Source organism: Sprattus sprattus, assembly GCF_963457725.1.
Source record: "Sprattus sprattus genome assembly, chromosome: 20".
Classification (NCBI taxonomy): domain Eukaryota; kingdom Metazoa; phylum Chordata; class Actinopteri; order Clupeiformes; family Clupeidae; genus Sprattus; species Sprattus sprattus.
In genome coordinates this window covers 21,167,257-21,180,169 of record NC_137918.1, presented here as the reverse complement: position 1 = coordinate 21,180,169, position 12,913 = coordinate 21,167,257, and the positions used below count along the sequence as shown (strand labels likewise).

The 12,913-nt window shown below is 42.8% G+C and overlaps 1 protein-coding gene across 1 annotated transcript in view; it reads right to left on the bottom strand.

Moving 5' to 3' along the window:
- fhdc1 (FH2 domain containing 1) overlaps positions 1–4,646 on the bottom strand; it is a gene marked incomplete at both ends in the record, with an annotated part of 10,928 nt that extends 6,282 nt beyond the window's left edge. Inside the window, 4 exons of the mRNA XM_080858863.1 lie at positions 94–179; positions 1,256–1,358; positions 2,678–2,739; positions 4,206–4,646. Of these exons, the coding sequence (XP_080714989.1) occupies positions 94–179; positions 1,256–1,358; positions 2,678–2,739; positions 4,206–4,646 (692 nt within the window). The remainder of the gene's footprint in view (positions 1–93; positions 180–1,255; positions 1,359–2,677; positions 2,740–4,205) is intronic.
- Positions 4,647–12,913: the final 8,267 nt, after the last annotated feature.

Below are 12,913 nucleotides of genomic sequence, written 5' to 3'. Positions count from 1 at the left end.
CTAGCATATGATATTCAAAACTACACATTCAACCAGAGCAAGAACATTCCATTTGTTGCCTGTCAAAACAATATATCTAGTAAGATGGCCTACCGTGGCAGTTCAATCAGAAGGTACATGAAGGAGTCCACTAGTGTCAGTTTCTCTGGGTCCCCTTTGAATGACTGGAGTTTCTTCACCTTTAAACATGTAGAGACACATCTTTATTGTATTTTCCATGGATCACAGTTTAAAGCAACAGTGAGGAGCATGCTAGTGAGCTATCTACTTAAAAGACATGCAAATGACCAATAACAGCATAGTAGGCACCGATGAAAGCTTGATGGCATCCTAACTGGTGTCTTTGAGCAGTATAGTTTGATTGATTGATAGTATTCTTACTGGTGTCTTTGAGCAATATGGTTTGATTGATTGATAGTATTTATATTGTGTTGTAAAAACGTTTTATTTCATTCATTTTTGCAGAGTGTTTCGTCCTAAATCAGAGAACAACATAGAGCAGAGCCTTGGATGTTCATGTGTGTATGTATGCACACCACAGGTGTGTTGTTATGTCCTTCACATGACCATATAATGTCTAAATTAGCCTGGATGTTCATGTGTGTATGTATGCACACCACAGGTGTGTTGTTATGTCCTTCATACGACCATATAATGTCTAAATTAGCTTTAGAATGATACGAAAGCTTGTTGGCTGTAAAACCATACCTCAAAATGTGGCAATTGTTGCATATTGTTGCTTTAAATATATATATATATAATATAATATTGAATATACTATATACTGATTTATCCTGCAATTTTGCCTGTCCAGAGTAACTTACAAGGCACAGATGTTCACATTTGAGGTCATGTAATACTTTGGTAACAGTGAGAGGCTCTAGGGAGAGAGAGTTTCATTAAGGAATCAATGTTATCCACATGGCTACTGGCACTGACACTAATGGCTCAGTTCCCCTCCCCCTCTTTCTCTCTGTCTGACAGATACACACACACACACACACACACACACACACACACACACACACACACACACACACACACACACACACACACACACACACACACACACACACACACACTATCACACACACTATCACACACACACACACACACACACACACACACACACACACACACACACACACACACACACACACACACTATCACACACACACACACACACACACACACAGACAGATGCACACACCCTTTCAGACACGCCCAAACCCAACCCAGCCACAAGCATCCTCACCTCCTCCGACTCAGGCAGCAGTTTCAGCAGCTCCTTCAGAGGCTCTGCTCCATAAGGCTGGCTGTTGCCAAGGCGTATGTCGTCAACAATGGCATGGTTGGGCCTATGAGGGTTGCATCAGTCGCCAGTCATTAGTTCAGGTCTAGTACAGGCCATCGTAACAGATGCCACATGACCCACCGAATACTCCACCATAGAAGACATAGTAGGCTTCATTGGATAAATAAATAGTAAATTAGGCATTTAAACATGGTGACGTGTATGGAAGATTTTCTTTATATGTCGTTTTCTATTTCTTAAAAAAAAAAAAGCAGTATTTATTGTTACACCAGGTTTTATTGCTCTTAGCTTGACTGCTCTCCCTTGTACTTTGGACAAAAGCGTCTGCTAAATGACTAAATGGAAATGGTAATGGAAGATCTACAATAACAGGAGTAAAAGAGGAAGTGACATCACACCATAGCATTATCACTAAAGCATAGTGGATAAGGAGGGTGACTGTTCAAACAGAGCTTCACTGGATGTGTACACGATGTGTACAAAGTATGAGTCAGCAGGGAAAGTAGATGGAAATTTTGAAAAATGAAATGCAAATCCAGAGCTAGACAGAGCTTTCTGCTCATGCATGCAAATGAATGAGGCCACGCTGCTCGAATACAACTTCACTGTTTATGAAAAGGCCACTTCACTGTTTACTCTGAACCAATCCTGAGGGATAAGGAGAAGGAAGACTTGGATAGATTTAACATTTCCTTGCTTGTATTTATAAACTCCATTTCCTGTCCATCTCCTCTTTGTCCAACATGAGGAAAGGTATTCCTTGGGACGAGCTGGTGGCACTCTATACCGCTGCATAGCCCTCTCAGCTAATGGACTCCCATAGTAGCAAACACTGTATGTATGCTGTATTGTCACATATGCACACAGGCATGCACACAGGCATGCACACAGCGATTCACACACTCCAACACAAACATTTGCACATTCAACTTGATACTTGACAATTCAGCAGTCAAAGACGCAAATGCAATGCTGAAGCCCCTTCACGGTCAATAGTCAGCAATAGGACCTCAGGGATAACCTTCAATCCCACCTCTAACCTTACTCTCTTGTCTATAGAGGATGATCACAAATCAGACATGTAATCATTATTCTTCACAGGGGCAAATCAGCACTCCACTGTTACACAAGCAGACAGGGTTTCACACACACACACACACACACACACACACACACACACACACACACACACACACACACACACACACACACACACACACACACACACACACACACACACACACACACACACACACACACACACACACACACCGGACCGCATCAGGTTTCCATCTGTGTGTGCCCTCTGGGAAGCTCATGTGCTGCACCAGCTTTTTATACACGCCAATCTCAGGCACTTACTTCTTAAACTGCTTGAGGAAAATTCCCACGTTCATGCCTCTCTTGGAGTCCAGGATGCTGACCTGAGACCAGCAGGGATGAGAAGAAGGCGTGTGATTTAGGATAAGGCATCTTATTGATTAGCTGCAGTGCCGCCACACTTTAGATTATCTGTTGAAATGCAATGATCAATTAAGTGGTGAATGCGTGTACAGGGTTGGCAAGGTTTCAGCTGGAGTGTTTTAGAGCCGCACTGCTGTGCAGTATATCCACAAGAACTAGTCCGTACTCGAAAAGACAGTTCTATTACACAATACGGTTATTTATTTTATCTTATCGAATCAAATATAACCATAAAATCCACTTTAACCGATATAGTGTTAAGTTAACTCCTGAAAGATATAACAACGACCACAGAAAATATAGTGACAATGAATACATAAAATAACTTTATGTAAAGCGGTGTTCAGGTGATCATATGACATGCCTGTGATCAAGCTGCCATCATCCATCAGACCCGGGGGTCATGTGAGCACTGAATGGCCTGAGAGTCTGTAATTTCAGACAGGGCCCCATGTGCTGGCCACCCCGCCTTGGCTGAACAATGGTGCAGTGGATCTTAATTCTAAGTGCACAGGTACATTCGGTTCTGTTTTTGTCTCCTGATGGACGGACACACTACCACATGAGCACGTCAGGAACAGCAGTAAGCTTGCAGGAAGAATTTCATGCTCTAGAAAGCAAGCTGTCATACCTTTGTATCAGATAAAAGTACTGAGATATTATATATCAGTTATATAGAAGTAAGATCTTTATCTCCAGTGCAAACCAAAGCAGCGATGGCAAACAATCACAGCAATGGATGTAAAATTGGTTCTTTTTTTACAATGCAAGTTATTGAGCAACATGCCATTTTGCAGGTATAAAAAAAACTAAATTTGAACAATTTAACAAACAACAAACATTAGCAAAATTATAATAATATTAGATAGATTTAGATTAGATATACATTTCTATATGGCACAATATTACACCCGTGTTCAATCAGAGCTGTGTGCAGATTCTGTGATACGACCCCCTATTGGCTCATCCTACTCTTCTGTAACAGGAGCCTATTGTTTAAGCATTCTGGGAATGTCTTTTTACAACACAGTTTGTAAAGTTGTCATAAAACTATTGATTCAGTCCAAGAATTTGCATAATAGCTTTTTTACTGTAGCCAATTTGAGTTTCTCACTCCTGGATCACCACATGGTAAAGCTGGGCAAACTCATATCCAGTCTCTGCTAAATGTTCCCTACTGGTAATATTGTCCAATTTCCTCAAGTCCCAACAACCTTACGAAAGTTTTGTCACACACTGTAACCCAGGCGACCTAATCAGCAGCAGTATAGCTGATCTGTGCCCCCCCCTCCTCACATCATCCTTGCTCTGGAGCCTCCCCTCCTCCTCTTTCTCTCTGTCTGACACACACACACACACACACACACACACACACACACACACACACACACACACACACACACATCTGTGCCCCACCCTTCCTCACCTCATCCTTGCTCTCCTTGAAGGAGGCTCTGGAGCGCCCGCGGCGTGGGGCTCCACTGGCTGAGGGTCCTCGCCCCCCGGCGCTCTCCTCCTGCTGGCCGAACAGCTCCTCCACGGTGCGCACGTCGATCTGGTACTGCTGCTGCCGCACGGCCATGGTCCAGATGTTGGGCTTGCCCCGCACCTTCTCCTCGGGGATGGTCTTCCAGTAGAAGCTGCGCACCCGGCGCTTCTTCCGCGGGCCGTGGGTCTGCGTGCCGAGCGGCGGGAGAGGGGGAGGAGGGGGTGGGGGCGGAGGGGCGCCTGGAGGCCCGGAGTCCGGAGTGGCGGCTCCTCCACCGCCTGGAGCCGTCTCAGAGACGGGGGCCTGCCCGGGCACAGGGTCGTCGGCACTGAGCCTCACTGTCTCGCTGGCCAAGCTCATGGTGCTCGAGACGTGCATCACAGGAGCGGCCGCTGGAGAATGGTAACGTCCTGCTGCTCGGAGACCAGGATCGGCTGGCTTTTGGAAATAGTCAGCTCCTCATTCTCATTCAACACTATTCAAAGACGTACGGCCTATATGTTGCAGGAGTTTCCTTGTGGGAAAGGGCAGAGCTATGAAGGTGTCCCACATTCCTGTCACAACATCAGTGGCCCAGTCTTCAGTCTGACATCACAGCTGCCTACCCATTAGGCCATGTAGGACTCTCCAGGCTTCCAAACCCAGGGGAGGGTTCAAAGGTCAACACCATTGGGCTAGGAGGAGGAAAACAGAATTAGGAAGTAGAATGCAAAGGTTCAGCCACACACAGGTACCGGGTGATGCTCTGAGTCCTCAGGACTTCAAAAGCATTACACAGAAACAACATGGAGGACTCCATTGTTCTAGTTTGGGAGGTAATTAGTTCAAAGAAATCTTAGGGTTAACAGATTTTTTCAAACTACCAGGCAAAATAAATTATTTATAATATCTAAAAATGACTAGATAATATGGACAAATAAATTCAGGTGAACAAGGGCCGCATACCAAATGTTTGTCTATACATCGTGTACGTCTATACATCATTCATCATACATCATTAACCACTAAAATGTCTCTGGTTTGTTGAACCTAATCATTATATAGATCATCATTATACATGTCAGTTATTCATACAAAGACATTTAAAAACAAGCCTTATTAGTTCAAGTGATCCGTATACCTGAAGTAGACTGGCATGTGACATCACCTGAGAGATTTGTTTAAATTAAATACTTTAGTCCCTCTCTTGTCACTCATTTTAATACACAAAGCAGCCTTATAAAACCCTGGGAAAATCAAAGATGGTAAACTACAGAGTAAATGGCCTACATGTTTTTACAGGTCTCTGTCCATATTACTACATTACAAACTCAAATGGAATGAAACGCCACTGATTGCATCTAGAAAGACTTTTTAAGAACTCCAAACAGATACTATACTATGTGACCAGGTAAAACATCAGAAGTAGAATACCTAGTTCAACACTTTGATGTGTCCCTATGTCAAGTCCAGAGCAGAACAGCACCCAGCGGATGGTGCGTGTGACAGACCTCCACAGTATGGTTCAGTAATGAATATGCACAGATGCCAGAGCACTAACACACCTGAGAGTCCAGTCCAGCCAGAGGCACTGGCCTCACTTAACGACAGGTTCACCCGATCCCAGCAAATTGTTTATTTATTAATGCACCTTACGTCACAGGAAGATTCCAGTTCCATACAAGCATGTCAGAGCTAGACTGAGCTAGCATTACCCCCTTAGGGTCAGTCTCATGTTAAATTCATAGATCCAGCCGACCAGTGGAACCCTAACTCACAGCTGAATCATCTTCACCCAGCCCAACTGCTACAGGACGATATGGGATATGTTGCCATTCTGATCAATTCTGGTCATCTTTACAGTATGCCGAGGACCAGCATGTCAGAAGACAATAATGCTTCTCTTTCCTTTGTGATAAACATACATGTTTTTGTCATGAATAATGACACAACTGAGTTTCAATATTGCTGATATTAGTCATTTTGCTGTCGCTATTTCAATATTTCAAAACACACACACACACACCTCAATAGAAAGGGTTATAGTTATGTAACACAGTGGAGAGGATAGAGTTAAACACTCCCTCTCTCGTCTCTGGTGTCTTTGCTGCAATGTCACCGTTTCAGATTCTGCACCGTGCAGCAAACACAAGTGTTGCAAAACACACACACACACACACACACACACACACACACACAATGTAGATCATATACATATTAATAATGGACATGCATGTCAGTAGTATAAACTTCAGTAAAGAAACAAGTGCCCAAGGATCATGGCTGCACACACTGAATCACAAGACAATGGGACACACACTCACACTAACACACACACACACACACACACCCACACACACGAAATCACACAATCACACTCAACACTGGTCAATAGAGGCAGGATAGGTAACCAAAGGGAAACGTAAGACTAACTACCTTGAGGATATGAACAGGAAGTGAATGATGCTCCATCAAACTGTAGTAGGGAACAGACAGGGCTTCTGTGAGTTCCGGTGAATGGTCCATTTGTTGGAAAGGCTACACTTATGCACCATTACTCTAACTGATAGGGCTGCCCAACCCATTTCCCTACAGCCCTCAGGGTGTCTTCACACAACACTCTCACACACGCACACACACACACACACACACACACACACACACACACACACACACACACACACACACACACACACACACACACACACACTCACACACACTCACACACACACACACACACACACACACACACACACACACAAAGTAATTTTCTCTCACACACACACACACACAGTCATTCTCTCACACACACACATGTGGGTGGAACATCCAGGTTGTCTACGGACAGACAGTCTTTCCCTGCACTGACAAAGAGCAGCTGTTTTGGGGGGTGTCGGGTGGTGCCCTCTGCCCTAACCTGCTGGATCTAGAAGCCCCTCCCTTCTCCATCTCCCTCTCTTAAACACTGTGTCAATGAACAATGGGGCAATGAGACACACAGACCCCCAATAACAAAGGAGGGTCCTCTTTAAACTGTGGGAGCCAACTGTGGGAAAACCGCAACGTAAAAAGGTAACAGAGCCAGGTTACCGTGCTCGGGATTATCCACGAGCATTCTTATATGAGCTCCTCATATGTTATTTATCATCATACTGTTCTTGGAAACACTTCTGAATGACCTCAAACACATTTCTGTCCAAACTGTTATGAATCTCAATTGTCAAATTAGCTTGAGAAACCTTTCAACTGATGTGATCGAATTACATTTAAATAAAGCGATTTACTGTCTAACTGTCAGTGCAATTTTAGCTCTCGGCGGCTGTGGCAACCAAAAGCATCAATCATCCAGGCAAGGATCTCTTACATGAAATAATATGTGGAGACAGGTGCAGACCAAGCCATCAAACAATCACCTAGTAGTACAATGCACTGCTCACATGTGGCTGTGAGCAACAGAATGCCAAACAATGCTGAGACTCAGATTCAAAGTCTGGGTGATGTCAGTAACATGAGCAGGAGGGCATTTCACAAAGCAGGATTCAAACTCTTTTTAGCTAACTGCATCAGCATGTTTTACTTGAGTGCCACTCATATTTGAGTTTTGGAGTTTCTATATTTTACAACACAGTGGTCTAATTGGTTTGGAAGATAAGACACTGTTTTGAGTCTATACAGAAATCCAGACACTGGGCACATACACTACGCAGTCATTAGCTTGCTCAGGAAACAGCCTGCTTCGCTGACCAGCTGGCAGACGTCAACAAAGACTTTTGCAACACTAACAAAAGAGCCTTTTTTTTGTGGAAATCCAAATAATAAAATTCTGGATAGGAAACAAATAAGGCTTAATCAAATACTTTGAGAAATTCAGGTTTTAATGTCTAAAAGGGTTCCATTCAGTGAGACTGCATGTTTGAATGTCCTCAACTGCTACATATGACAAGAGTCTGAAGTTCTTTCAGTACCAACCCAACCCAACCCAAACACGCATTAAATATGGATGAAATGTCAGTGACACTGAGGAGTCCATCAGAGTGACACATCACCTCTTGCGTAACCTACTGTCCTACTGCAATATTCAAGTCCCCAAATGCAAAACTTTCAGAGATTCAATTATGAATATGTGCCTTCCAGGAAGGCCCATCTGCATTTTAAATGTGAGAACATTTGCAGCTCACTTCACATCGCTGACCAAGCAAGGCCAGGGGCAGATCAAAGGCACATCGCATAATGCAGAACTCTCCAGAACAACCAAGTGGACTCATCCACCAGGTGACGTTTGAGTCTGAGTATCATTTCAGTTACGTGTATCTAAGTGATTCATTAAAGGGTTAGAACTATCCAGAACAACCAAGTGGACTCATCCGCCAGGTGACGTTTGAGTCTGAGTATCATTTCAGTTACGTGTATCTGAGTGATTCATTAAAGGGTACAGTTAATTACCGAATAAGCTAACTTAAGAGTGTCTAACTTTGCTTTCTACATCTTAAGTTGGTGCAGCAGATAAAGTTAAACACAGATGTTGCCAAGATACTTCCAAAGTGCTGGATCCCACAGGAATAGAACAAGTCATAACCTCTTACGGCACAGAACGTAACCGATTGAATTTGAACTGAATTTGGTTTTTTCATCCACTTAAGAAGGGTCTTTCCCTCCGGCCTTGCTGTAGGTGAAAATCCTCTCCGCTCTGACAGGCCTCCTGTGGGAGCTCCACTGCTTTGGCTTTTGCTGAGTTTACACTTTGCTGAATGTGTCTATTCCTGCCTGCCATCTGTCACGAGGGACTCTTATCGAGAGAGCTCCCTCTCCTTCACTCCCTTCTCTCCCACAGGAGTGTGGCGTGTCCTCATTGCTGTGTCCTGTATAGTTAGTAATACTGAACAATCTGAGACTATTTGCCCACTGAGATTAGAATCTAGACCACACATGCCCAGTGATTAATAGGTCAGTAGGAAAAAGCCAAACAGCACAGAGAAGTATTTCAGAACATTTTTAAGTTTCCATGTTGTGCTAATTTGGATTACTTAGGCTTAGCCTATATGACAAATGAACGACCTCACAATTTTCTTGCCCACTCTCTTTTGTATTTGTGTAATATGATGTGCAACTATTCAATAAAATAAAATAAATTGATAAAAAAAAAAGAAATATTTCAGAACAGAAAGCTCAGTATAATGATATACAATTTCAAAATGGAGCCAAAAATCATATTGGTGAGAGACAGAGTTTGGCATCTGGGCAGGAGCACTAACCCAACTACACACCTGCCTCTGGCTCTCATGAGTTTAACCTACAAACCTTACTGAGTCAGCTCTAGAGACACTACTAGGCTGTCTGCACTCTCACAATAGCCCTTGGGAATAGCATTGGACGTAGGATAATTAATTCTACAAATTATGTAGAAGTATAGAGATATCATCCAATATGAAACAAATTGCTGTGAGATGAATAGCTTCACCTTACCAAAGCTGAGCTATAGCTAAGACATACTCACTGAGAGAAGCTGAGAAGAATGTCATCAAATTTGGATGTAACTCATTGTTAATTTGTTTGGGACAAGTAGTTGTTAGATGCTCTTAGAAATGCCCCGTATTTTCCTAGATGGGGGCATGAATGATGCAGTCTCCCTCTTAGAAAGGCCCCATATTGTCCTAGATGGGCGCATGTATGATGCAGTATCCCATCAGAGGGGCCAGTGGGGAACAAAAGGTATGGAAATACAAGAGCCATGGTGACGCCATGGAGGCCTTGCTCTTGAGTCTAACCCCTTAGGGAAACAGACTGCTTTGCAAAACAAGATTAGAGCTAAACAAACACCACCCATCTGAACTTGGAGTCACATTAGCATAACTATCTGGAAATTGTATTTATCATCATACACATGACCATATCAATACATTTACAAGACCATATCAATACATTTACATGACCATATCAATACGTTTACTATATATTCAAATGTAGTTTATCAAGTGAGCAAATCTCAACAACAGTAAATAAACAAGAACTGTTTAATGATGCCATTTGTCATAATGTTGACCTTTTTTTTTTGAAAACCTCCATCTCGAACTTGACGTATTAATTTGCATTGCATTCGTATAATTTTTTTTTCAAAATAAATGTTTTGCATTGGATGTTGGACTCATTTTGTATCCTATTCCCACACTCTCATTCAACCCTGAAGTAGAGGTTATCTCTGCATATCATTATTCTAATTAAGCCCAATGTGCAATGTCATGCTACCGTCACGGGTAATAGTAACTATGATGACGTCATGCTACCTAAACAAGTAATAGTAACTATAATGATGTCATGCTTCCTTCACAGGTCATAGTAACTATAATGATGTCATGCTACCGTCACAGGTAATAATAACTATGAGGATGTCCACACCTGATTCAGTCTCCAGCTGGAGGACCCATCCAGAGCCCAGAGAGACCTGCCCTACATACAGACCCAATACTAATAGATGGGAGCAATGAACATGGGAAGGGAAAAAAGAAAGGGAAGATGCTGGAAAAGACAAATGATCCCGGAGAAAAGGGATAGGTGCCGCACGAGGGAGCAGGAAGAACACAGGAGGGAACACACACTTCCCCTCAACAGAGACATTACATGAACACACACTCCTCAACAGAGCAATCACATAAACACACACTCCTCATCAACAGAAACATCACCTAAACACACACTCCTCCTCAACAGAGCCATCACATGAACACACACTCCTCAACAGACATCACATGAACACACACTCCTCAACAGAGACATCACATGAACACACACTCCTCAACAGAGACATTACATGAACACACACACCTCAACAGAGACATTACATGAACACACACACCTCAACAGAGACGTCACATAAACACACACTCCTCCTCAACAGAGACATCACATGAACACACACTCCTCCTCAACAGAGACATCACATGAACACACACTCCTCAACATTACACGAACACACACTCCTCAACATTACATGAACACACACTCCTCAACAGAGACATCACATAAACACACACTCCTCAACATCACATAAACACACACTCTCCTCCTCAACAGAGCCATCACATGGACACACACTCCTCATCAACAGAGACATCACATGAACACACACCCCTCAACATTACATGAACACACACACTCCTCAACAGAGACATCACATGAACTCACACTTCTTAACAGAGACATCACATAAACACACATTCCTCCTCAACATTACATGAACACACACTTCTCCTCAACATTACATGAACATACACTCCTCAAAAGAGACGTCACATGAACACACACTCCTCCACAACTGAGACGTCACATAAACACACACACTCCTCCTTAACAGAGACATCACATTGCACTAATCTTGTCATTCATATTTCCTCACACTATCTGACTGATACTGTCCATGTATAGCTTAGGGGACTTCTGTTCCTTAACATTAGTGTATTTTCATGTGTAGGCGTATTTTCTCATAAAATCGACATACTGGCTGGATATCAGCTTTGAGGTTCTCACCCGTGCCAGAACATTTTGGTCTTGTTTACCTCTCTGTTGTTGGCAAGCGTTATAGGGTTCTTATGACGGAAAACAGTGCAGGGTGTTTTTTCCCTGATGCAGCATTTTAGAAACGGTGTAGAGCAGCCAGCCAGAGTGCGGTGGCTAATCCTGGCGTGGTGCTCAGCACTGACCTGCCATGATTAGGATGGGTACATCTAGGGTGCTCAGCACTGACCTGCCATGATTAGGATGGGTACATCTAGGGTGCTCAGCACTGACCTGCCATGATTAGGATGGGTACATCTATGGTGTTCAGCACTGACCTGCCATGATTAGGATGGGTACATCTATGGTGTTCAGCACTGACCTGCTATGATTAGGATGGGTACATCTGAGGGACACACAGAGTGGTCGGATGCAGAGTACGGCCAGACATGGTAGATCAGAACAGAACCGCAGAACATTCTGCATTTCTGGGTTAGTTCTTGGCCTTTGTGTTTGGTATTTGTTTAGTTGTTGGAAAAATATAAGAAAATGAGAGATTGACACTACACCCCATTCATAAATGAATAAATTAGGTTGATGGGATGAAAATGCTAATTTCAAATTTAACATTGAGCTTCCATTTACAACAAGTTCAGCCAGCTCCAACCCAGAGAAGCCTACAGGGGTTTAAAGACATGACTATTTGACTACTTAATGAGTATGAAGATCATTCTGCATTACTGAGCTTTGTACTTCATTGTCTTCAAATCCATACTAAAAAAAAATGTAAATGTTAATGCAAATGCATTATGGACACTTACTTTTCCCATTGACCTCAACCTCTCTCCTCACTAATGGGTCAGGGAAAAATAGAAAACAAATCTGCTACTAACTGAGGTCTGTACATTGGCTTGCATATTAACTGAGTTTTTTTGTGCGTGTGGTTTTCATTAGCATTATGAACACTGTTAATATAACCTTCAGCCTTAGAGGTTCTTCCCTCATCTCACATCTGGAAGTGCTGACAATCTTATTCATGGATTTTAATTGCTAGGATAATTGTGTTTAACACAGACAGCAGATGTGGTAGAATGGCATAGCAAATCTCCTTTCTCTATCAATATAATATTACAAATAATTAAATTAGTAGTCTCTGTGTAATGGAGTTTAACAGTGAC